A 26,440-nucleotide genomic window follows, 5' to 3' on the forward strand; every position below is an offset into this window, starting at 1 on the left:
CGTGGTATAATTAGAACTTAGCTTTAAGAAGAATAATTTGAGAGTGGTATGTAGGTTAGTTGTAATCTTAAAAGCATAAGTACCAGATTATTAGAGGCCATTATAATAGATGAAGAAATGGGAAATAAAGTCCTAAATTAAAGTGGTGGCAGTAAAAATAAGAAAGGTTGTAGTATGATTATATGGTTGTGAGAGTTTGTTTGCTTCCCCAGTAGATTAAACTCAGATCATGTATTCTTTATTTGTTCTTTATTCCTAGCACCTGCCAGAGGGCTTGGCACATAGAAGGTGTTCAGTAAATATTTGTTGAATGAATGATTCTGTAAAGAAAGCACCCTTAAGAAATCATGGTTCTGCCATATTGAATTGCTTTTAGGTTTTTCTTCTGTGAAAACCTGATTCTGGGTCGTAAAAGAATGAATAAGACCAGCTACACTAGCATAATATCCTGGGCATTAAACAAGACACTGGGAGATACAAACTGTTTGGGGTGATAGATGCTGTAGTAAAGTATAGTGTGCAGAGGAGGGAGTACTGAACTTGTGCCTTTGTTGGGAAGGGCTTACAGAGGCTATTAACATGTGATTCGTTTCTGTGAAGGGAGAATAATTTATGGTGAAGGTTGTCTTTGGTAAAAGGGATTAGCATGTATTAAAAGACTTATGTCTTAGAAGTAGGTTTGCCCTAATTAATTTAGGACTATATAGGGTAGCATGCGTGGAAGTGGCTGAAGATGAGTGAGAAGATAGTTAGCTGAGTCCATATTGTAAAGGACTTTGAAGTTTGCACTTTAGGTAGGTGGGAAGGGCCTTCTTAGGTTTGAGGAAGGTCTACATTAATTTCAGTAGTAGTGAAAATGGAGGAGACCTTTAGAGGTTAAGAGATCCTGAGGAGGTAAAAATCAGTAGAATTTAGTGAAAAATTAGATTGGAAGAAATGAATTGTCACCAAGGTTAGTGTTACTACCTTTTCAGATATGCCATAACTAGTGGTAACTGAGAGGAATCTGATCAGTTAAATGAAAAGGTCTTTCTGCACGTGAGTTTGTTTCTTTCTAGCACCAAGGTTAGTGTTACTACCTTTTCAGATATGCCATAACTAGTGGTAACTCTGAGAGGAATCTGATCAGTTAAATGAAAAGGTCTTTCTGCACGTGAGTTTGTTTCTTTCTACTTCTCTCCCTTACTTTCCTCTGCCTCTCTTCTTTTTTCTTCTTTATGATTGGGGAAAAAAGCACAAAGAATGGAGAAGGAGGAAATGTGAAAAGTATGTAAAAGAAAAATGTCAAATAGCGTTTTCTTTATCTTGTCAATTGAGATTGGCTGTAAGTCAGCCTCATTTTCCTTGTAGAAAATCTGGTCAATTAAAAATATTTAATTTCAGAGAACCTTTTAACCAAAAACACATTTTTTGTACGTGGCCAAAATAACATTATCACATAATTAATTCATTGATATTATAAATATGAAGTAGGTATTAAGTGTTTTCTCTAATTGTCCATAAAATATCCTTTATTGCTGATTTGTGCATCCAGTGTAGGGACCGTTTATTGCATCTGATTATATTTCTTAATTCTCTTCAAATTTAGAATAGCCCTGACACCAGCTTGTTGAAGGCAGCAGACCAATTTACCTGCAGAAGAAGGTCCCATATTCTCATTTTGTCCAATCACTTCTTTGGTATCATCTGGCCGGTTCCTCTAATTTTTAATCAAGGTAAACATTATTGATATGTATTTCATACTCGATCACATCAAGAGACCCAATATCTGGTTCTCCTACCATTATTAGTGTTGCTAAGATTGATGAAGGGGGGTAACAATTTCTTCCTCTGTTGAACATTTTCTACCTTATGATTAGAAAGTAATCTGTGTGGTGGTGTTACCTTAGCATTACATCAGTGCCATTGATTTATCTGATGGTTTTAATCCAGTTTATAATCTTCGCCTTAATGTTGATTAGGAATTACAAAATGTTGCTTTTTAAAAAAATTCTTTCATGCTTCATTTATTAGCTATCATTTTGTTGCAAAGTAGGGCTTTCCTTCAGCTGGGACTGTTTGATTATTCTGAATACAGTTTCTACTGAAGGGATAACCATTTAAATCTTTCTCTTTAGTTACTGATTTTTATAGTTTAGTGGCTGTCTCCAGTAGTGGCTGGCTTGCATGCTGTGCATGCTGAGTGTGTGTTCTCCTCTTTCTGCTTCTTGGCTTGATAACTGTAGTTTCCTCTGCTACTAATTCATGTTTTACATCACCGCCAGTTCTTTGTGCAGCACAGATAGGATCCTCTTGTTTGGCTTTCTTTTTTTGAGGTACTTGTAGATTTTTATTGATTGTATGCTTTATTTCATTGTAATTATTCTTTTTGCTCAAAGTCACAACTTTGGACAGTGAGGATCCCTTCTATCTGGCTTTTGTATCATGTTGATATGATGACTCCATTAGATTTGGCTTTTTGGAACTGAAAGATGTCCCAGGCTCATTTTATACATTTCCTGTCCGAGACTTATAATTGTCCATTTTACAAAGAACTTTGCTTTCTTGGTATAGAGATCAAAACTGAGGATCAGGAGTGATATTATTCCAGAGGTAACCTTGCTTCTAGAACACTTCAGTGGATAGTTAGAATTCTAAGTCATGAGTTTATGTTTATACTCTCAAGTCAATTTTAGTGTTAGTGTTTTTATTTAATTTCCTTGATTTATAAACGTTCTCTTACCCTAAAAATCTTGGTTCCTAACATCATTAACATAAATTATTATTTGCTTAATCCTACAGTATGAAGTAAATATTTAATATAATATCAATAGCCTACTTAACATCATTCTTTTCATAGCTGCATGATTGTCCATAGTATGGCTGAATAATAACTTATTTAACCGTATGTTCTTATTGGTGGCCATTTAGGTTCACATTTTTTTCTGTCATAAACAATGCTGTTACTGTAATGAGTACTTATTTAGAAAAAGTACATGGGTTGTATATTTTTTTAGTAATTGGTTGTCTGAAAAAGCCCTTTTGTTTGTCCTCATGCTTGACCCAGTGTTTAAGTATAGAATATTTTTTAGTTGAGGTAAAATTTATGTAAAATGAAATATGTAGACCTTAAATGGACAATTTGAGTTTTGATAAATGTGTATACCCAAATAAACCACACCTCAACTAAGACGTCACTTATTTCCATAACTTTCCCTATAGAGAGAAAACCACCATTGTGATTTTTATCACTACAAATTCATATAAACGGAATCTCTTTTGGGTCTCTTTCATTCAATCAGTGTTTGAGATTCATCCATTTTTGTATATGTATCAATAGTTCATTTTTTATTGATCAGTAGTATTCAATTTTATGGCTAAATTAAAATTAGATTATCTATTCACTATTCATGAACATTTGTGTCTTACTCGATTTTCTGCTTCTATAACAGAATACCACAGACTGGGTAATTTTTTTTTTTTTTGGTGGCTGGCTGGTACAAGGGCCTGAACCCTTTGACCTTAGTATGGTAACACCATACTGTAACCAGCTGAGCCAACCGGCCAGCTGATGGGTAATTTATAAAGAAAATACACTTATTTCTCACAGCTCTGGAGGCTGGGAAATCCAAGAGCATGCTGCCAGCATCTGGTGAGGGACTTCTTGCTGCATCACAGCATGGCAGAAGGGCAAACAGGCACACTAAACAGAAGAAAGCACTAAAGGGGCTGGGCTTGCTTTTTATAATGACCTGCTCTCGCAATAACTGACCCACTGCTGTGATAAGTACATTAATCCATTCATGAGGACTCTGCCCTTATGACCCAGTCACCTCTTATTAGGTCCCACCTCACAACACTGTTATATTGGGGATTAAGTTTTCAGCATATGAATTTGGGGCACACATTCAAAGCATAACAGTTTGGGTTGTTTTCAGTTTGGGGCAATTATAAATAAAGTCTTTATGAACATTTATATACATACCTTCTTGTGGACATGTTTTTATTTCTTTTGGGTAAATATCTAAGAATAGATATGCTGAGTTAAAAGGTGGTAGTTACCATCTCAGATATTAATAATTTTCTTGCTTTTTGTCGGGCCTTAAAAACGAACGCCACCTTAAGTGACATTACAAGTGGCGCCATTATGGGCCCACAAGGGCGTATTACGTGGCAGCCTAAGACAGGTGCCAGGAGGAAGTAGGGTGGGAGTGTCTGCGGGAACCTTGCCTTAGCCCTTATTGGTCAAATACGCACTTCCACGCTCGTGAATACTGCGTGATTGCAATGGGTGATTGCAATAGCTAGGCATTGAGACAGGATGCATGCCCTTGACCTTTAAGCTGATAGGATGCGCTCGTGAATACTGCGTGATTGCAATGGGTGATTGCAATAGCTAGGCATTGAGACAGGATGCATGCCCTTGACCTTTAAGCCGATAGGATTATGTAAAAAACCTCCCTTCTCCCGTTTGCCTTTAAAAGCAAGTGCTTGTGTGATAATAAATGGAACTGCTCAACAGAACCCCCGCCACGTCTGAGTGTCCTTTAACCGGGCTGGTTGGGGCCGGCAGTGTGCTCACCTCTCTTCACGGCTCTCTTCCCCGTCTCCTTCCAAAGGGGACAGGAGGGAAAGAGGAATCCGGGCCATTCGCTTGCCCACCAAAAGGAACGAGGCTAGGGCTGTTCGGGACGGCCGGCGGCAGACCTGACAGCTTTTCTTTTGTTTTTACTGTAAAACATATGTTAAATTTTGCCTTTTGTATTACTGTGAATATGTTTGTATATTCTGTTACTTGCCTTTTTGCCTCAACCTTGTTTTAGAAATTCTAATATTCAAATACTTAGTTTTTTCCACTCAATCTTTTTTTTTTTTTTTTTTTTAAAGATGACCGGTAAGGGGATCTCAACCCTTGGCTTGATTGTACAGGTATTTGGTCTTTGTCCTGGGTTCCTGTCACAGAGCGCCTTTGGAATTTCCTGAGTGATAGGAATATCTTCTGTTGTTTATAATGAACCCCTTTTGTTCACACCTTAGTTTATGCTAATGAAGTGACCTAGGATGGGGTCCCTAGATAGCCTCAGGATGGGTCTGTCCACCAGAAAGACCTAGTGATTACAGCCCTTAAAACTGTTGGATCTGACTCTAACTCCAGGTAGATAGTATCAAGATTGAATTGAATTTTAGAAAATCCAGTTGGTGTCCACTGGAGAATTATTTCTTCACACATCTGGTCACAGAAGTGTTTTGTGTTAAGTGTGAATAGAGAGGAAAAGTTTGGTTTTTCCTTTGTAGTGGATTCTTTGGCCTTTTGTTGTTTTCCCCTTTGAGATTCATTTTGAAGGTTAAATATAGATATCTTTTCTTGTGCTTATAGGAGTTAGAGAGAGGGAGGGCTGTGGCATACCTGTTGGCTAGGGACAGTTATGATTGGTGGGTTTCAGCTCTGGCTATGCTATCTACCCTAAGTGAACCATTGTGCAGTGTATGCATGTATTGAAACAACACACTGTACCTCACAAATATGTACAAGTAAATGTTAAAATAAAAAATACTTTTGTAATTACAAGTCCTTTTCTCATGGTGAGCATGCAGTTATTCTGTTGTCCCCAATTTTGGTTGAGCATAAGTTTGATTCCTGACAGAAAAATAGAGCAGAGGCTGTTAATGCCTTTTCTTATGTCCTTGTTTTCCGCAACTATTTCTTTTCACTTCCCTCCTCACCAGAGGAGTTTAAAATATATTTAATTTAAGTGTTTAACTAGGAAACTATTAGGGCAAAGGGTAGAGGGATGTTACTTTTTATACTTGACCTTTGTGGGTATCTTCATTATAGTCTGCTTCCTTAGTTTTTCTTGTCTTTCTTCCTTTCCCTAGATTCCGATAAGTCTTTTATAACCTCTCCCTGTGATTCCTTACCCCCAGCCCTCTCATTGCACCATACACAGACACAAACACATAGCATTTCTGGAAGTATGGGGTAGAGGCTGTGGATTCCTGAAGTTGTTTTCCCTCTCTAGTTGGCAGTTATTCAAAGTTAATGGTATGCAGTTAGGCCGCCCTTAGTTTAAAGGCTCCAGGGTAGTCTTGTCTTTTATTCATTGTGTTAAGTTTTACTCAGTGTGTAATTCTGCTTGGCACCACTAACTTTCCCAGAATGGTTATAGTCCTATATTTTTAAGCCATTTCTTAAAATGTTTATGAAAACCTTTCTAATAAATATGATTAGTAATGCCTTGTTTCTTTAAGTGAAATAATTACTCTAAGATATTGAAAAACTTACTCTGAGGTCTAGAACATGGACAGCTTTAATGCTGCCAGGATCAGTAGTGATGTCTGGCATTAGATTGGTGTAGTAGGAGATTAACTAGTCAGATGCTATCTATCTGTTGACTCTGGCTAGCTATTTTTAAAAATGTTCTTTTGTAATTCTCTTTGACAGTTTCCAAATTTTTTTTGGAAGATTTTTATTATTTTTAGTTAGTAATATTCAGTGACATACTGTGCTTTTTAAAAAGCAAGATCTACCTGTTTATTTCAGAGCCTTGGAAAAAATCCTAAACTGTATATATTCCTTTATCCTTTTTTCTGCCTGGTCTCCAATGCTATACTTTGTCGGACTCTCAGAAAAGTGGGTGGTTGTTCAGTGGGTAGATGTGTTTTATTCCCCACCCCCTTCCTTGTATATATTCCTTTATCCTTTTTTCTGCCTGGTCTCCAATGCTATACTTTGTCAGACTCTCAGAAAAGTGGGTGGTTGTTCAGTGGGTAGATGTGTTTTATTCCCCACCCCCTTCCTAATCCCCAATCTCAGGGATTTGGAAAATAGAAGTCTCTTCACTACTTTGGAGTTTAGAGCAGTGAGAGTCACTTACACTTTAACACAGCCCACCTCACATTATGAAAAACCAAGAGAGTGGGTAGTTGGCTGCCTGGGTAAAAATCACAACTCTGATGGAATGACCACAGGTCCAGGGCATGGTTTTCAGGTTTCTTAGTTCAGTAACACTTCTCTGAAGTGTGGCAAACTATGGGCATTGATTCATACTAAGCTTGCATGAAATTGGTAAATCAGATTTCTGAACTTTCACCAAGAAGTCAAGTGATTAATAGGATGAACATACTAATCCCATCTGGTCAAAGCCATTTCTTACCACTATTAAATTCTATTTTGAAAAGCAAATGAGGATCAGATGGTTTCGTAAGTAGAATCTGGTGAGAACAATGGCATTTGGGTGATCTTAAGGGATGATGTCATTAAGCTCTGGTAGGTAGCCTTACATAGCATTTTATATTTTCTAAGTTATTACTGATATATTTATATAATTCATAAAGGGCACTTATGTCACCAGATTGTTATCTAGACAGAACAGTTCTTTACTGGATAGGTTTCTATGTTGGGTATTTTCTATCAGTCTAAAAACTTCAGTTACTGTATTTCTATACTGAAGAAATTAACAATAAAAGTTTTACCAGTAATATTTAACAAAACTGTGTTCTAGATGTGACATTTCTCATGCAAATGATTATTCTCACCATTTATATTATTTCAAGAAGTTTTTTAGATTTACTTACCGTCTTCTGTGCTTTGACTAAACAGTCAAACCCATTACTATGTTTGAAAAATAGTTCTACTTCCCATCAATAGGGAGGCAGCATAGCATAATTAAAGTAGCTCCAACTGTTAATCAGACACATTCAAAGCCTGATTCTGCTGCTTTCCAGCCTCCAACACTGGGCTAATTGCCTAAACCTTTTACGGCTTTAGTTTTCTGTTGGTAAAATAGGCATAATTCCAACTCTGCAGGAAGATCTAGCAAAAGGCTAAATCTAGAGAGATAGGAAAACAAAGAAAAAAGATGTCCTGGAAGCCAAGCAAAATAAGTGTTTCTAGGAGGGATTGGTCATCTACACCAAATGCTGATCATAAGACAAGTTAAAGAGGTCTCAGAAGTGACCATTGGATATAAGAATGTAAGGTCACTGGGTTTCTTCTTGACAGTTTTTGGTGGAGTGTTAAAAACACTAATTTGAATGGGTTTAGTTGGGAAAATAGGAGACAGCAGCATATACAGTTCTTGAGGATTTTTTGTTATAGAGAGGATGAGAGAAGGGTAGTAGCTTGAGTGAGAAATGGGTTCAAGACATTTTTGGTGGCTGGCCGAAGAATTTTTTTTTTTTTTAAATGAACATGTATTGAAGAATTTATTTCACTCATATGATACATAGAAGCCAGGCATATGTTATATAACCAGTTCAAAGGACAGGTAAAAACAGCACAAATTTATATGAGGTAAAGGAATGTTGAGATGAATTGCAAATGGAGACAAAACTGGTTTTTTCAGGACTGGATTGAGGGGAGTCAATTAAATCACTGAGAAAAGACAGAATTTATGTATCTGTCAATTACAATAGTCAATAATCCTTCATAAGAATTTTTTTTTTAATAGAGGAAATAATACCACGTATATGTGTGCTGAAGGTAAAGATCCAGTAGGGAGGGATAATGTGATGAGAAGGAGAGAATTGCTGGAGTAATGTCCTTGAATAGGCAGGATGATGGGGTTGGTTTAAATGCACAAGTAGATTAAGTACTAAGAGGGCAGGCGGTTTGTTCATAATAAAAGAGAGCATAGATAGACATAGATACGAGTTCATAGAAAAGGCTCTTCTAGCTTTCTATTTCATTGAGAAAATAGAAGTAAGGTCATCAGCCAAGAGGGAAGATGGAGGAATATATGTTAGAGGTTTGAAGAGAGAAATCATTTTGAGAAGGAGATAGACTAGGAATTTACAGTATAATTTTTGGGCAGCATAAAGAGTCCATTTGAGGTAAGTGATTGCTGACTGGCTCACTTTAAAGAAAACATACAGGAAACACTTCAGGATGTAGGACTGGGTAAAGACCTTATGAAGATGACCTCAAGAGCACAAGCAACAAAAGAAAAAAAAAAACTGGAATTATATCAAACTAAAAAGCTTCTGTACAGCACTGGAAACAATCAACAGAGTGAAAAGATAACTTGCAGAATGGGAGAAAATATTTGTAAACCTATGCATCTGACAAGGGATTAATATACAGAATATACAGGGAACTAAAAACAACTTAGCAGTGAAAAAATAACTCAAATAAAGAATGGGCAAAGGAGCTAAGTAGACATTTCTCAAAGGAGAACATACAAATGGCTGTCAGACACATGAAAAAATGCTCAGCATCACTCAGCAGCAGGGAAATGCAAATCAAAACCACTCTGAGATATCATCTCACCCCAGTTAGACTGACTATTATCAAAAAGACAGAGTAACAAATGCTGATGAGGATGCAGAAAAGGGGGAACCCTACTACTGTTGGTGGTACTGTAAATTAGTGCGGCTGTTATGGAAAATAGTATGGAGGTTTCTCAAGCAATTACAGATAAGAGCTGCCATATGATTCAGCAATCCCACTTATGGGTATATACCTAAAGGAATGGAAATCATCATGTCAAAGGTAAACTTGCCACTCCCATGTTTATCACAGGTCTATTTACAGTAGCCAAAAATTGGAACCAACCTAAATGTCTGCTGATGGATGACTGGATAAGGAAAATGTGGTATATATACACAATGGAATACTATACAGCCATAAAAAAGAATGAAATTCTGCCATTCACAGCAACATGGATGACCTTAGAGAAAATTATATTAAGTGATATTACCCAGGCAGAGAAAGAGAAATACCACATGTCCTCACTTATAAGTGGGAGCTAAAAAACAAACAAAGAAAGAAAGATGCAACAATCACAATAATACATTGAACTTTCAAAAGGAGAGAACAGAACTGTGGTTACTAGAGGTAGCAAAGGGGGAAGGGGAGATTAGTGAGAAATTGATAAAGGGTAAAAAATGATTACGTTTTTTAATAGTGAATATACTAATCCTGATTTGATCATCACATATACATAGGTATTGATATTTAACTCTGTATCCCACAAAAATGTGTACAGTCAATTATGTTTCAATTAAAACAAAAGTTAAAAATTTATGTGGGCATAGCTTTTTCTCCAGCTTTGTTTAGCTGTGTAGGTATGTAGAGTAGGTGGAGAGTTGGTTAAACCAGGGCTGTAGTTTATCCAAAAGAATAAGATAAAGTGAGAGAAGGACAAGGGATTTGAGGGAATATGCACGGGAGTGATATTTCCTTCCGTCTAAATATTTCAGAATGTATCCTTAACATATATACATTTTTAAAAAATAACCACAAGCAAGTTAATAATTCTTTAATATTCAGTCCTTCAGATTTCTCTGATTCTCAAATATTTTTGTACTCGTTATTTGTTTATTCCATATTAGTTTCCTTTCACTCTCCTTTTTCATACTATTAAATTGTTGAAATGGGTCTTTTGTCATTTGGAACTTTTCTGCATCTGGCTGTATTCTTGTGTTATTTTTTTAATTACTTAAATTTTTTAATTGTGGTAAAATATACATAACATAAAATTTACCATCATAACCAAGTATATAGTTTTGTGGTAAATATATTCACATTGTTGTGTCTTGTGATGTTATTTTTAACATGTTCCTCTATATCCCTTACTTGCTGTAAACTGGTGCCAGATCTAGAGAGGCTTGATTTGATTCGGTTTGATTTTTAATTTTTTTGGTGAGGGAATCAGTACATAGTGTTGTGTGCTTCCTAGTATCTCATCAGAAGACACATAATGTCTGGTTGTCCTAATGATGAGAATGGTCATTGGGTTCTGGTTGTACAGCCCGATCTGAATCCATTTAAAATTTTTCCATTGATTTCTCCCCTCACCCCCCACAATGGTTTTATTAACCATTGACAATGATCATTGCTTAGATCCATTACTTCATTAGCAGTTGTTGAATAATGATTTTCTAATTATGTACCTTATTTTGCATTTATTAGCTGGAATTCTGTTAAGAATATTTCACTCATCTAGTTTCTGCCAGAAATGCAGAATAAGTGCTTGATTCTTCTATTTTCTAATTTTCAGGTGATTAAGTTGGGTTTTTTAGTTAAAATTAGGAGTTCATGTAGTTCATAATGACTCAGTTGTAGTCATCCTTGTGATGTTCAGATTGTCTTATGTTTGGCCAGTGGAAGCCTCTTCAAGTTGGCTCCCATGTCCTCCACAACCCCTGTGAACTTCCAGGCTTGTTTGTTTCTGTCCTATCCTGGACTTGAAATCATTCATTTCTTTTTCTTTTTTTTTTTTTTCCTGACCGGTAAGGGGATCACAACCCTCAGCACGGTGTTGTCCGCATCCACGCTCAGCCAGTGAGCGCACCGGCCATCCCTATATAGGATCCGAACCCACGACCTTGGCACTATGAGCGCCGCACCCTCCCGAGTGAGCCACGGGGCCGGCCCTGCAATCATTCATTTCTATAAGGAACTCCCTGGTTCCCTTTAGTGGGAGGTGGTATTTAGAGATCATAATATAGGTGTCTACTTTAAAAAGGCATTGTTGTTTTTATTTGATTCTTTAGAATGCTGATTGGTTTATTTTCTTAATTCAACAGGCATGCCCAAAGAAAAATACGAGCCCCCTGACCCTCGGAGGATGTACACAATTATGTCCTCTGAGGAAGCAGCGAATGGAAAGAAATCACATTGGGCAGAGCTTGAAATAAGTGGTAAGACATGGAAGCATGAATTTATGGTATGGAAACTAAGATATGTTAGAAAATTAAGTTTTCTAATGCCAATACACAAAAGAGGCAGTGATTGTATTTTAGAAATGCTAATTTATCGTGAAGCAGGAAGGTTCAGTGGAAAGAAAGTGGTTTGAATCAAAGTTCAAAACTCATTTATTGCTTATTGTCTCAGTATTGGTGTCCTCTTGTAAAATGGGGATTAAAATATGAAGGATAAAATGAAAATAACACATAGGAAATGCCCAAAGATTTGTTCTGATACTTAATTCTCTGATAAAGTAGAATTGAGCTTTTACATTATCAAATAATAGATTTCCAGTGAGGTAGGGAATAGCTGTTCTGTATAGGTTTGGGGATAGATTTGTTTCTCCTTATTTTCTTGATTTGCTTTCAGTTTGAGTCTCTGAGGACAACTTATTCAGAAACAAAAAAATCTTGGGTTTGAAGCAGATCTCAAAGTTTCTTTCTACTTTAATGTAGTCTAGATATTTTCAAAGAAATATATGAGCCCCCAGACCCACTTTCCCAGCATCCCTGCCACTAGGCACACAGCCTCTTTTTAAACATTTCTTTTTTTTTTTTTCCTTTTTGTCTTTTTTCGTGACTGGGATCGCAACCCTCAGTGTCGCGCCCGTACCGCGACTGGCAACGGGATCGCAACCCTCGGTGTCGCGCCCGCACTGCGCTCAACCAGTGAGCGGACCGGTCTCTATATGGGATCCGAACCCTTGGCGGGAGCACTGCCACACTCCCAAGCGCCGCACTCAACCGAATGCGCCACCGGGCCGGCCCATTTTTAAATATTTCAAAGGTGGTGAATTACTTCTCAGGGCAACCATTGCTAAAGTTTTGTGTTAATGTTGGCCTAATAAGTGCTTCCACATAATTTTCCTTCCAGTTTGTCCTGATTTTTGCCTTCTGAAATAGTACAGAACAAATTTTTTCTTTCACTTGACTGTCCTTGATTTGTTTAAGATTTAATGCAGCAAACATACAGAGCATATGCTATGTGTAAAACATTTTACTTAATGCTGTCCTATGGAAGATATATAAATAAAAACACAGTCCCTGTCCTTATGGAGCTTATGGTATATCAGGGAGTGAGAGGAAGGGAGTGCACAAGTATAAATAATTGAGATAAAATATAACTACCAAGTCTAGGTATAAAAGTGCTATACAGGAAGCAAAAAGGAAATAATGATAATAGCTTTTCTCCTTTGTCACCTCAAACTTCCTGGTTAACCTACTAAGTAAACTTAAATGCCCTCTTCTGCAGCCATAGTAGAGATTGGTACCCACATGTGTCTCTCCTGTTTTCCCTTTTCTTATTTCTAGAGTACTGGACTTAATTAGACCCAATTCAGTTCAGTAAAGTAGGTGTGGCAGTGGAGAGAGAAATTTCTCTCCTTTCCCCTCTCCTGTCACATTTGGCTTTTTGTGCCAGGAGAACCCAAAGAGAAATATGCTGTCACATTTAGTAGTTACTCTCAAAGCACAGGTAGTCACCACTCCTACTTTTCCCTTTTAATTTCTGCAGGATTGGTATTTAACTGTATTTCTCCCTCCTTCAGCCTGTAGGCCTATATTAACAGTTTTTGAATTCTAAGTCCTTGGCTTGTAGAGAAGTTTCCCCTATCTCACATCAGGGTATGCTAGGAAATACTCAGTTTAGGTCACTGAGATTATCTCTGAGGCTAAGGGAGTCTCTTTCACTCTCTCCTCTCTCCACCTCATTCTAGGAACTCCTTGGCAATTTTGAGTCACTGTTCTTTGCTTACTCTGAACTTTGAAAGAGGGGAGACTCCTCTAAAGTAGTGTTCTTAACAGTTGGTCATATCTGTACCAACCATCCTCATGGAGGATAAACTATTGGTTGAATAGGTCCTTAGAGTGGGGCCTTGTAATTAACAAAGCCACTAATGGGAAGGTCACTTCATCGTCTTAGTCCTTAATACATAATCTCCTATACGTAGAAATTGTATAGGCTGAATTCATTTCTTACTAAGACAGTTATTTCACATAAATGATTTAGCATCAGTTCCTTAAGATTCTGTAATTTAAAAAAGTTCTAGGGATCCAAGGTCATTGAACCCTGTACCTACAGTTAGCTCCTGTGCGGTTCTGGTTCCACAGGGATGGTTGGTGAGTTCCTTGTGCCATTTGGAGGTAACCAAATAAAGCCAGACAACTCTGTTAATCATTTATTTTAAAAGAAAGCCTTTTTTTAAATCAAAATGAAACACAGATAAAGAAAACGACACAAACAATATATTAATGAGTTATTACAAGACCAAAAGCCTTATCCAGGTCAAGAATTAGAACTTTTTCACTTTCCCTGGAACCCTTCATATGCCACAGCCAATCACAACCCCCACCATGCTGTGAAAAGTAACCATCATCCTTACTTTTATACTAAGTATTTCCTTGTGTTTCTTTATAGTTTTAACACAGAATTATGTATACCTAAGCATTGTGTACATAGTTTAGTCCCTTTCTCTCCCTTTTTATTTGGTATGTTTTAATTTATACGTTCCCCTTCCATCTCTACCTATTCCTTACAATTTATCTGTTGAACCTTGATAATTTGACCTGTTTCCTTACAGTCTGTATTTTGCTGGTTGCTTACTTATAATGCAATTCAAAATGTTGTTCATCCTCAGCATTTTGTGCAAATGGGCACCTGGATCCAGAGGCTTGGTGATGACTTAGTTTGAAGTCCTTTGGCAGGACTTAAGGTGATATTTTACAGGTGTGTCATTAGGTGCTATTATGCTTTTTCTTCAGGAGGCACATAAGTTTTGAATGCCTTCTTTTCTGTTGCTATTTGTTGCATAGTCATTAATTCTTTGAGGGTTGCAAAATAGTGATTTGCTATCATTTCTTTTTCATTAGCTGAGATACATTTATAGACACTCTTTCCCTCATTTTCCTTTTGATTACCTAATGTACAATTTACATAGGAAACGTAGAAAAGAATGCTACTTTCTTTCCTTTTATTTACTGGTTTTCAAGATAAACTATCATCCTTTGAGGGTAACCAGTTAGGTTTTTTTAAGTGTCATTATTAACTAGTGTATTTAAACATTTTGGTTTCAAACATTTTGTTAGTTGCACTTACTTCCTACATTGATGCTTAAAATGTCCTGTTGTTGGCTAAGGGGGAGACTCTTTAATTCTGAGTTCTTCAACACAACTCTAGTTGTCTTTGGTGGCTTCCTTGCTATATGGTATGACAAGATTTTCTTGGCTCATCTTGTATATTTCCTGCCTCAAACTAGGACTAAGCCATTTCCCCCAAGAAGTCTGTTTTTTAATTGGAAACATTATTTCAAGGCCATAGTTTATGTGCTAGGAAAGTTCATTGCTACTGGATTGGTCATTGTTTCTAGGTCTTTTCAGTGGACAGAGCTTGGAAATATGTATGTGTGGCTTATGAGAACTTACTGATGCTTTCTATTCAGATTCAGGATAGCAGGGTCTATAGTTATCCTTTTCTATAATTACATCTGTGTCTTTGAATACTAACAGTCCTGGTTCTCAGGGATATGGGATGATAGAATTCAAATATTACTTATTCGAATTACTTATTTGCTTTATCCCATATTACAGTGACACAACAGTCTCAGAATAGCACCTCTAATGATTCTGTCACTGGTGTCATTGAGAGCAGATAAAACTTTGCATATTATTCTATCCTGCCCCTTTTAAATAGTCATACACTATTTACATCGTCAGAGTGTGTAGCTTTCCCATTTACCTGGCATAAGCCACTATTTAGACTTAGTTTTGCAAGTCACTACAGGTATATTAACTGCCCCCCACCAGATGATTTATCTGTAACATTTTGGTTGTCTGGAAGCTTGTTCTCTAGATGATTCCTCATAAAGGGATCACAGGAACAGTATTCCCTAAGTTTCTTTCATGTTGATAACAGTTTGTGTCCTTTGTATTTGAAAGTCAGTATTGCTGAATGTAAAATTCTTGGCTCACAAATTGTTTCCTTAAGTATTTTAAATATATGTTACTCCAATTTTTTTTCTTTTGGTATGGCATAAAGCCTTGCTGCAGGTCTGATGACAGTCTGATTTTCTTTCTTTTATTAGTCACTTGCATTTTTTGCCCAGGTGTCCAAAGGAAATTTTTTCCCTAAAAATAAATAATTTTACTAGAATATATCTTGGTGCTGGTTTTTCTACATTGATATTCTCAGGTATGTTGTGTGTTCTTTCAGTGGTGAATTTTTTTTTATTCAGGAAAGATTTGTTCTGATCCCTTGCTTCGGTTTTCTAGAGGTCTGTTTTCTGGTTGTTGCCTATTTGTCACTCTAATCTTTCTAAAATTTTTTTCTATTTAACAAAATTAAAGTACAGTAAAATTCACTTATTGTTTTGTGTTCTTTTACAAATGTGTAGCTTGTGTAACCACCACCACAATCATAATATATGGTACAGTTTCATCACCCCCAAAAGCTGTTTTTCTATTTAACAAAATTAAAGTACAGTAAAATTCACTTATTGTTTTGTGTTCTTTTACAAATGTTTAGCTTGTGTAACCACCACCACAATCATAATATATGGTACAGTTTCATCACCCCCAAAAGCTTCCCTGTGCCCCTTTGTAATCAAACCATTCCCCCACTACCAGATCCTGGCAACCACTGTTCTGTTTTTGTTGTTTTTAAATAGATTTTATCTCTTAGAGCAGTTTTAGGTTCACAGCAAAATTGAGTGGAAAGTACAGAGAGTTCCCATATACCTGGTGCCCTCACAGGCATGGCCTCCCTTACTATCGGCATTCTACACCAGAGTGGTACAGTTGTTACAATTGATGAAGGTACACTGACACATCATTTTCACCCAAAGTCCATAGTTTACATTAGGGTTCACTTTTGGTGTTGTATGTTCCAAAGGTTTTAACAAATGTATAATGGCGTGTGTATCCACGTTAGAGTATCCTGCAGAATGGTGTTCCTGCCCTGAAAAGTCTCTGCTCTGCCTATTCATTTCTCTTGCCCCCCAGTCCCTGACAACAACTGATGTTTTTACTGTTTCCATAATTTTGTCTTTTCTAGAATGTTATATAATTGGAGTAGAGTAATACAGTATATAGCCTTTTCAGATTTTCTTTCACTTTGTAATAGGCATTTAAGATTCTTTCATGGCTTGATAGCTTTCTTTTCTTTTTTTTTAATAAGCACTGAATAATATTCCATTGTCTGGGTGTACCACAGTTAATTTACCCATTCACCTATTGCTTCCAGGTTTTGGCAGTTTTGAGTAAAATTGCCACAAACATCTGTGTGCAGGATTTTGTGTGTACATAAATTTTCTTTTTTTTTTAAGAGATACTTTTAAACTTAAAAATAAAATTTATTATTTGTGTACATTCTAAGATGTTGTGGAGCAGTCGAAGGGGAGGGGGGGAAAGAGGAGGAGGACAGGTGGAGAAGAGGAGAAAGGAGGGAGGGGGCATGGTGAAGGCCCATGGCACCCCCCTCATTACAGCAGGGGAGCCCGGGGGCTTCTGGGGGCAGTTCAGTCGTGGCCGGATGGCTGGGTTGGATGTGGATGTTGCTTGGGAGCCTGGAGGGGGCTTCTGAGGGGGTGTGGCTGAGGCCCTCAGCCCCCTACTGCCCCGGCTTGGGAGCCTGGGGTGCTTTCAGTGGAGGCTCAATGGTCACTGCTGGGCTGGATGCAGAAGGGGGTGGGGTGTGGCTGAGGCTCTCAGCCCTTCACCCACCCTGGCTTGGGAGCCTGGAGGGGGCTTCTGATTCTTCTAGGTTTTATAGTTGTTCTTTGGTGGTANTCGGTTTTCTAGAGGTCTGTTTTCTGGTTGTTGCCTATTTGTCACTCTAATCTTTCTAAAATGTTTTTCTATTTAACAAAATTAAAGTACAGTAAAATTCACTTATTGTTTTGTGTTCTTTTACAAATGTTTAGCTTGTGTAACCACCACCACAATCATAATATATGGTACAGTTTCATCACCCCCAAAAGCTTCCCTGTGCCCCTTTGTAATCAAACCATTCCCCCACTACCAGATCCTGGCAACCACTGTTCTGTTTTTGTTGTTTTTAAATAGATTTTATCTCTTAGAGCAGTTTTAGGTTCACAGCAAAATTGAGTGGAAAGTACAGAGAGTTCCCATATACCTGGTGCCCTCACAGGCATGGCCTCCCTTACTATCGGCATTCTACACCAGAGTGGTACAGTTGTTACAATTGATGAAGGTACACTGACACATCATTTTCACCCAAAGTCCATAGTTTACATTAGGGTTCACTTTTGGTGTTGTATGTTCCAAAGGTTTTAACAAATGTATAATGGCGTGTGTATCCACGTTAGAGTATCCTGCAGAATGGTGTTCCTGCCCTGAAAAGTCTCTGCTCTGCCTATTCATTTCTCTTGCCCCCCAGTCCCTGACAACAACTGATGTTTTTACTGTTTCCATAATTTTGTCTTTTCTAGAATGTTATATAATTGGAGTAGAGTAATACAGTATATAGCCTTTTCAGATTTTCTTTCACTTTGTAATAGGCATTTAAGATTCTTTCATGGCTTGATAGCTTTCTTTTCTTTTTTTTTAATAAGCACTGAATAATATTCCATTGTCTGGGTGTACCACAGTTAATTTACCCATTCACCTATTGCTTCCAGGTTTTGGCAGTTTTGAGTAAAATTGCCACAAACATCTGTGTGCAGGATTTTGTGTGTACATAAATTTTCTTTTTTTTTTAAGAGATACTTTTAAACTTAAAAATAAAATTTATTATTTGTGTACATTCTAAGATGTTGTGGAGCAGTCGAAGGGGAGGGGGGGAAAGAGGAGGAGGACAGGTGGAGAAGAGGAGAAAGGAGGGAGGGGGCATGGTGAAGGCCCATGGCACCCCCCTCATTACAGCAGGGGAGCCCGGGGGCTTCTGGGGGCAGTTCAGTCGTGGCCGGATGGCTGGGTTGGATGTGGATGTTGCTTGGGAGCCTGGAGGGGGCTTCTGATTCTTCTAGGTTTTATAGTTGTTCTTTGGTGGTATTAGACCTTTACTGGTTAATATCAGAACTTTGTCTCTGATCTGTGGGTTTTTTGTTTTTTGTTTCAGTTCTGCATTGGATTATTCACTATTCCCACCACTTAAACTCTGCACTGGAATTAATTGGTTGTCCTTTGCTTACTTCTAAAATGGGGGAACTTCCTGTGGGAACCAGCACTTTAGCCCTCTGGTTGAGCTAAATTGCTGCTTTGGGGCTGATTCTTTGGGGAAGGCTTTTTGTGCAGCTCGGGTTTTAATTGTTAACCTTGTAAGCACTTCTGGGTCTTGTGAGATCAGATACACCTGGGTTGTGTGGAAACTCTGGTCTGGGCCTGAGTCTTTTCAGCAGTCTGCACCCCCTGCAGTTCTATATTCCTGACCAGTCTCCACTGAGTGGTCCTGTGCTGACTGGAGGGCAGATCAGTTCTCCATGCTGTGCCCCAGTGTTCCCCTGGTGGGCCCATCTCCCCCAACCCCTGCACTCCAGACACTTCCCACGGGACGGGCCATGCTCTGGTCCCTTGTGATGACTTACCATCCTCTGAGTGGCTCCTTTTTTTCAGTTGTTGTGGCTCCTCGCTCCTCTGTGGGTCCATGGGAACGCTGTTAGTAGTGGTCTTGCTGGCCTAGGTGCCACCAAGGCCCTCTTCTCTCCTGCAGCTTCCAAGCAACTTCATAGGAAGGGCACAGCTGTGGCTTTTGCCACCTCTTGCTCCATGTGCTTACCAGGGCCAGCCTGGAAGTGGTTGGGGCTTGAAATGGTCAGAGTGGTCCTTTCTTTCTCTCATTGTGGTTTCTCCTGCCTTCATGAATTCTGTAGGTCTCTCCTCCTCTTCCCCTGAGCGCCAGCGGCCCCAGCTTGGCAGTTGTTACTTATTATAGTTGTAAATTGGTTGATTGTGGGAGAGGGTGATGCTGGGTACCACCTGTTCTGCCACTTGATCAGAAGTCTGGACATAAGTTTTCAGCTCTAAGTACCAAAGAGGCATGATTGCTGGATGGTAAGAGTATGGTTGGTTTTTCCAGAAACCGCCAAAGTATCTTCTAAAGTGGCTGTACCATTTTGAATTCCCACCAGCAATGAATGAGAGTTCCTTTTGCTGTACCTCCTCCTTAACATCCTTGCCAGGATTTGGTGTTGTCAGTGCTTTGGATTTTTGCCATTCTGATAGGTGTGTAGTGTTATCTCATTGTTGTTTTAATTTGCAGTTCCCTAATGACATTATGTTGAGCATCTCTTCATAGGTTTATTTGCCATTGGCATATCCTCTTTGGTGAGGTAGGTATCTGTTCAGATATTTTGCCCATTTTAAAATCAGATTTTTCATTTTTTTAATGTTGAGATTTAAGAATTTATTGTTAATTTTGAAAACAGTTCTTTATCAGATGTGTCTTTTTGCAAATGTTTTCTCACAGTCAGTGGTTTGTCTTATTCTCTTGACAGTGTCTTTCACAGGGCAGATGTTTTTAATGTAAGTGGGATTTTGGATTGGGATTGCATTGAATCTGTAGGTCAAGCTGGGAAGAACTGACATCTTGACAGTGTTGAGTCTTTATCCATGAACATGGAATATTTCTTCATTTATTTAGTTTTTTGATTTCTTCCATCAGAGTTGTGTAGTTTTCCTTATATATTATTAGATATATGTTTATTTTGTTAGACATATAACTATTTATTTATTGTTGCTCATATAAATGGTGTTGTGTTTTTAAATTCAAACTCCATTTGTTCATTGCTGGTATGTAAGGAAGTGATTGTTCAAATCCTTTAACTTCAGATCCTTCAAATAGCATTTATTTGTGATTTTAAAATTTTTCCTCCTTTCTCCTATTTTTCTAAAACCATACTTTTGTGGTTATTCATTAAGTTCCTTATAGTTTAGTTTTCCTTTACTGAGTTTTTCTAAACTTTTTTGGTGCTTTTATTGCTTTTATCGTTTTCTTAATATCCTTTAGCTCATTTTGAAATAGCAGGTAATAGTTTTATGGGCATGTTTGTGACATGCTTTCATTGTCTGTAGGAAGTTATTCTGGTCCTTATGCTTTTATAATAACTTGTAAAAATATATAATACCTTTTGTAGGATTTGACCTTAATACTTTTCTGTTTATTTATATTTGAATTTAGTATTTTCTGAACTAGGAAGTGTATCTCACAGTAGTTTTTCTAACCTCAGAGCTCCCTTTTCTGTCGCTTTCATAGAGTGAACCGTGATGGGAACTTGCTTTCTGAGACTCTCTGGTTCTGTTCCTTTCTCCCATTTTTATCTTGACCTTCTTTTTCCCTTGTCTGTTTGATTCCTGTCCTACTAATCTTAATTTCATTTTTAGAGTTTTTTTTTCTCTATATGGAGCCTTGGCTGGTTAGTTTGAAGAGTCCCTGGGGCCCAGAACGTTCCCCTTTTTTGACTTACTATGGACACTTTGTACTCAGTTGTTGACTTGGACTAAATCCCTCCCAGTTGCAATGATGTTCTCAAATTGGTGCTTTCCAGTGTATACCAGTTGGTTTCCCTCTTTTCAGTTCCATTAGACACATTTATATTTAATGCAGTTATGGGTATAGTTAGGTTTAAATCTCCTGTCTTGCAATTTACTTACTATTTCTCCTATCTATTCTTCGTTGCCGTTTTTCTCTTTTCCCCCTTCTTTTGTATTAACTGGGTATTTTTTAAAGATTCCATTTTATCTCCTTTTGAAAAGCTATAACTCTTTCCTTTGTTAAGTGGTTGTTTCAGGGTTTATAGTATGAATCTTTTATCAAGTAATATTATGCCATTTCACATATAGCATAAGTCTTACAACAATATGCAGACAGTCCCTGACCTAATGTTCAACCCATGATTTTTCAGCTTTACAGTGGGTTTATGGTAAGTTGAGGAGCACCTGGACTTTTATTTCTTCTGTCCTGGCCTTTGTGCTATTACAGTTATATGCTTTTTACTTCTACAAATGTTATAAATCTCATATTATCATTTTTCCCTTGAACAGTCAAATAATAGGGAAAATTGTTTTTTATTTACCCACATATTTAGCATTTCTAGAGTTTTTCATTCCTTTGTGAATGTAAATTTCTGCTATCATTTTCCTTCTAAGTGAAAGTCTTGGTATGGACATCTGCTGGTGATTTTTTTTTTCTTTCAGGTTTTATGTCTGTAAGGTCTTTATGTTGCCATATTTTTGAAAGATATTTTTGCTGGGCATAGAATTCTAGGATGGCAGTTTCCGTCTTTCAGTACTGTAAAGATGCTGCTCCACTGTTTTCTCACTTGCATTGTTTCTGATGAAAAGTCTTCTGTTATTTCTATCCTTGTTTCTTTTATGTATCCTTTTTCTGTGGCTACTTTATGAGTCTTTATCACTGGTTTTAAGCAATGTGATTATGATGTGCCTTGGTGTAGTTTTGTTTTTTTATTTTTCTTCTGCTCAGGTCTTGTTGAGGTTCTTGGATTGGTGAGTTTATAGTTTTTATCAAATTTGCAAAAGTTTAGGGCATTATTTTTTCAAATGATTTTTTTCTGTCTCCTTCCCCCTGGCCCTTTGGGGAGTACAATCACTGTATTTTAGTCCACTTGAAGTTGTCTTGTAGCTTGCTATTGCTATATTTAATTTATTCCTTGTCTGTATTTTATTTTTTTCATTTTGGACAGTTTTTATTGCTATGTCTTCAGTTTCTCTAAAATTTTTCTTTGCAATATCTAATCTGCTGTTAATCCTACCTAGTAATACCATGTTTTCATCACTAGAAGTTAAATGTGGGTGTTTTTTATATCTTCCATGCCCTTACTTATTTTTCCTTTACATTTTGAACATATATAATCCAGGTGTAATAACTTTTAGTGTCTTTATCTACTAATACTGTCATCTTTTTCATTTCTAGATTGGTTTTATTTCATTTCTCTCTCGTTCTCTTTGCATGGCTGGTAATTTTTGATTAGACACAGTATATTGTGAATTTTACCTTTTTGGAAGCTGGATACTTTTGTATTCCTAGAAATAAATACTCTTGAGCTTTGTTCTAAGATACAGTTAAATTACTTGGAAACAGTTGGATTTGCTTGAAGCTTACTTTTAAGTAATACCTTTCTGAATATCCTGTGAGTTAGGAGACTTTTCAGTCTTACTGGTGGAAACACAACTATTCCTGACCCTGTGATCCCCAAGGATTGTTCCCTGTTCTTTTTGGTTTGTTTACACTCCCCCCCAACCCTGGCCTCATATGCATTTGCTGAGCAGTACTCACCCAAAGACCCAAGGGGATTCTTCTTGTGAATGTGGGGGATTCCCCTTCAGATTTCCAGAGTTTTCTATCTGTATAGCTCTCTCTTTTTTTTGGCACTCTGTCCTATGAACTGTAGCCACTTTGGCTTTTTTGGACTCCCAGCTTCATCTTCTCAACTTAAATAGACCACCAGACCCCATCTGGCTTCTTTCTGTCCCTCTTCATTACTGTCAGGAAACTAACTGGGCAGAAAGCTGAAACAGTGATAAGGCCCACTTTGTTTCCCATCTATCATTGATAACTGTCCTGTGCTGCCTGATGTCCAATGTCTGAAAATAGCTTTTTTCATATATTTTGCCTGGTTTTTAGTTGTTGTAGATGGGAGGGTAAATCCAGTCCCTGTTACTCTATCTTGGCTGAAAGTGTAAGTCTCTCATAGTTTCTTAAAAGACTGTGTCTGATAACTTCCATGTGTGAATCTCCTGGATGGTTTGTTCCCTTGTTTCTCTTTTTCTTCTGGTTTTCAGTCCTTTGGTATGATTTTTTTTTTAAAAAAAGATGACTGGTAAGGGGATCTTAACCCTTGGCTTGGTGTTGTCAGCACCAAGCTCAGCCAGTGAGCGAACCAGCCATCCCAATATAGGGATCCGAACCCATGGCCTTGTTGTTATCAGCACCGCACTCTCCCAAGTGAGCCACGGGTCGGCCCTTGGTCTGATAATTTTGATTGAATGCTGGAAATTATATATGAAATGGTAGAATAATTTGAAGGTGTTCTCTTACTTGGGTGTGAGTTTACTTTTCTGTTTTCTAGGCAATTGTGGTAGGGTTAGATGACCTTAATCTAATCAGGGATTCATTTCATTTGAACCTAGTGTTTAGTTGTTGCAAGGTTTGCCTTATTGCTGTGGCACTCTATTCCATTTGTAGCTTCCATTTGAAATCTTGGTGGATTAACAGTTTTCTTCCCTGGTGGTTTCTGAATTCCTGTTTTGTCTTTCTAGCTGTATGAGAGGGCTTAAAGTTCTGCTCAACATCTCAGCCTCTTAGCCCCAGCTTTCCACTCATATACTTGCATCTTAACTGCTGCTTGTGATTCCACATATTCTTTAAGAAGTAAAGTGGTGGAAAGTGTCCTTCTTATTACCTTTCCGTGCTCCCCTTCTCTCCAGGTTGTTAGTCTGTCATGTCTTTGCTGCTTTTGTAGTTCTTCAGGACTTTCAAACTCATGTTTTTGTGTTTTTGTTGTTGTTGTTTTTCTTTTGAACCTAGTGTTTTTCCCCTTAGTGGGTTGGTTGATCAATAAAAAACAACTGTTGTTACAGGAAGCTGAAATCAGATGTGTATAAAATTTATAAAATTCTGTCTGAAAATCTGAAGATACCAAACAACTCTCAGGTTCATTTTGTTTTGTTGCCATTGTATGGGGGCAACACTGTGGTCTGCTTTTGAGGTACATCTGTAGCCCACAACAGATGTACTTGTTCTAGGTCCTTGAAGTGGCAGTATAGAGCAGGGAGAAATGTACTAACCAGAACCACACTTGGGGAGCTTCCAGGAAATAGAGACTTGGGTCTGAACTCCTTGGTAGTCACTAAATGATATTTGAATCAGGTGCCTTGGCTATAGGCCACATACTAGCCTTTGTCTACTTTGTGACATTTGCCAGCATTTTGAAGGGTTGAGTTTAGTGAGAAAGTTAGCTCTGTTCAGACTTACATTTTTTTCCACGGAGAGTAATAAACCGTGTCTCTCAGATTCTGGATGAAAGTCTTCTGATTTTTTTTTTAAAGAGATTATTGTTTGTAGCTCTTTTTGATAGTCCTGATATGTATAATTCCAGAATCAAGTAGCTTTGATTTTGTCATCAACTTATGCATGTACCCGTTCTCTGCATAGTGTCTGCTTTATGAAAGTTCAAAGTGGGGACAGGTGAATGGGAGAGGAGAGAAACCCAAGTGGAGGCAGCAGATACTGAATGGTAGTTCTGAAGTAATGCTTTACTTATTGGAGATCACTTATGTGTCACTCATTCATTCATTTTTTCTGAAGCTTCTGATGTGGTAGGTAGGTGATGAGATATAAAGACTTCAAGAATCTCACAGGCTATAGGAGGAGACTCCCACAAGAAGGTATTTACAAAAACATGATAAATACAGGACAGAAATGCTTGAACTATTATCTTTTGTTTAAGAAGGTCTTAACCAGCCTAGCAGGATCAGGGAAAGCATCCTAGAATAGCTCACTATTAGGATAATGATATTAGCGAAGTGAAAGTGGGGTTAAGGGCATTTCAGGAAGAGGGGACACATCATAGAATAAAACAGCATACGTGAAAGTCTGTTTCCTATCCTTTGTTACACTTCCCAGCATGCTTAGTTTTTTTTGGTTTTTTTGTGTGTGTCTCTCTGAAGTTCCTCTATGCATATACAAATATAGATTCTTATTCCACACCTATTATTTTTAATACAAAAATAGTGTATATATCTTTACATTGTCCTTTTTTTCCACTTAACGTATTTTGCAGAGCTTTCTAAATAATTATATAGATAGCTCTCCTGTCCTATATAAGCTCTATAATATTTCCATTACACATGCACTGTAATTTATTTAAGTGGTACTTATTAATGGACAGTCTGTGACAAGCAGTGCTGCAGTGTATGTAACCTTGTAGATTATTTTGTATATCTATTATATAGGTCAAAGGGCATATGCATTTGTAGTTTTAACAGATGATACTTGGCTATTCTTTTTTATTTATAATGAAATTCAGATTCAACTTATCTAGTCCTTGACGTTTTTATTATGATCATGTTATTTTGTAAATTAGGATGACTTCTATGTCTTTTCATTTGTTCTGTTTTGTATTTCTCAGTCTAATATTATAAGTAGTATCTTATTTTCCCTTATTTTTTATCAGATTATCACACATATGAAAATTATTGCTTTCTGTATCTTAACATGTTCTATATGTTAACATATATGTTCTTTGTTCTGTTATGCTATAGACGTATTTTTCTGTATAACTCCCTTGCCATAAAATTCACTCATTTAATGTGTACAATTCAGCAAGTTTAGTATATTAACAAAGTTGTAACTACCAGTAATCTACTTTCTGTATCTGTAGATGTGCCTATTCTGGACATTTCACATAAAAGGAATCATACAATATGAGGTCTTTGTGACTGGCTTCTTTTACTTAACATAATATTTTCAAGGTTCATCCATGTTATAGCATGTATCAATACTTCATTTCCTTTTAATGGCTGAATAATTTTCCATTATATGGAGATGTCACATTTTATTTATCCATTCACTGGTCAATGGACATTTGTGTTGTTTCTACTTTTTGGCCTTAAAGAATAATGCTACTATCCATGTACAAGGTTTTATGTGGACATAAGTTTTCATTTCTCTTAGGTACACTTATATGAGAGGACCTCAAAAAGTTTGTGGAAAAACGGAATTCGAAGATAAAAATAAAAAATATAAGCTTTGGGGGCCGGCCTGGTGGCGCACCGCTGCAGGGCGCCGCTTGGGGGCGCGGGG

At 37.4% G+C, this 26,440-nt stretch overlaps 1 protein-coding gene across 2 annotated transcripts in view; it reads left to right on the forward strand.

Moving 5' to 3' along the window:
* Positions 1-1,659: 1,659 nt before the first annotated feature.
* CNOT6 (CCR4-NOT transcription complex, subunit 6) overlaps positions 1,660-26,440 on the forward strand; it is a 65,195-nt gene continuing 40,414 nt past the window's right edge. For both annotated transcript variants that reach the window (XM_008572508.1, XM_008572509.1), the window contains exons 1-2: positions 1,660-1,715; positions 11,509-11,622. In XM_008572508.1, the coding sequence (XP_008570730.1) occupies positions 11,511-11,622 (112 nt within the window). In that variant the 5' untranslated portion in view covers positions 1,660-1,715; positions 11,509-11,510. The remainder of the gene's footprint in view (positions 1,716-11,508; positions 11,623-26,440) is intronic.

Source organism: Galeopterus variegatus, unplaced genomic scaffold (genome assembly GCF_000696425.1).
Source record: "Galeopterus variegatus unplaced genomic scaffold, G_variegatus-3.0.2 Scaffold797, whole genome shotgun sequence".
NCBI classification, from domain to species: domain Eukaryota; kingdom Metazoa; phylum Chordata; class Mammalia; order Dermoptera; family Cynocephalidae; genus Galeopterus; species Galeopterus variegatus.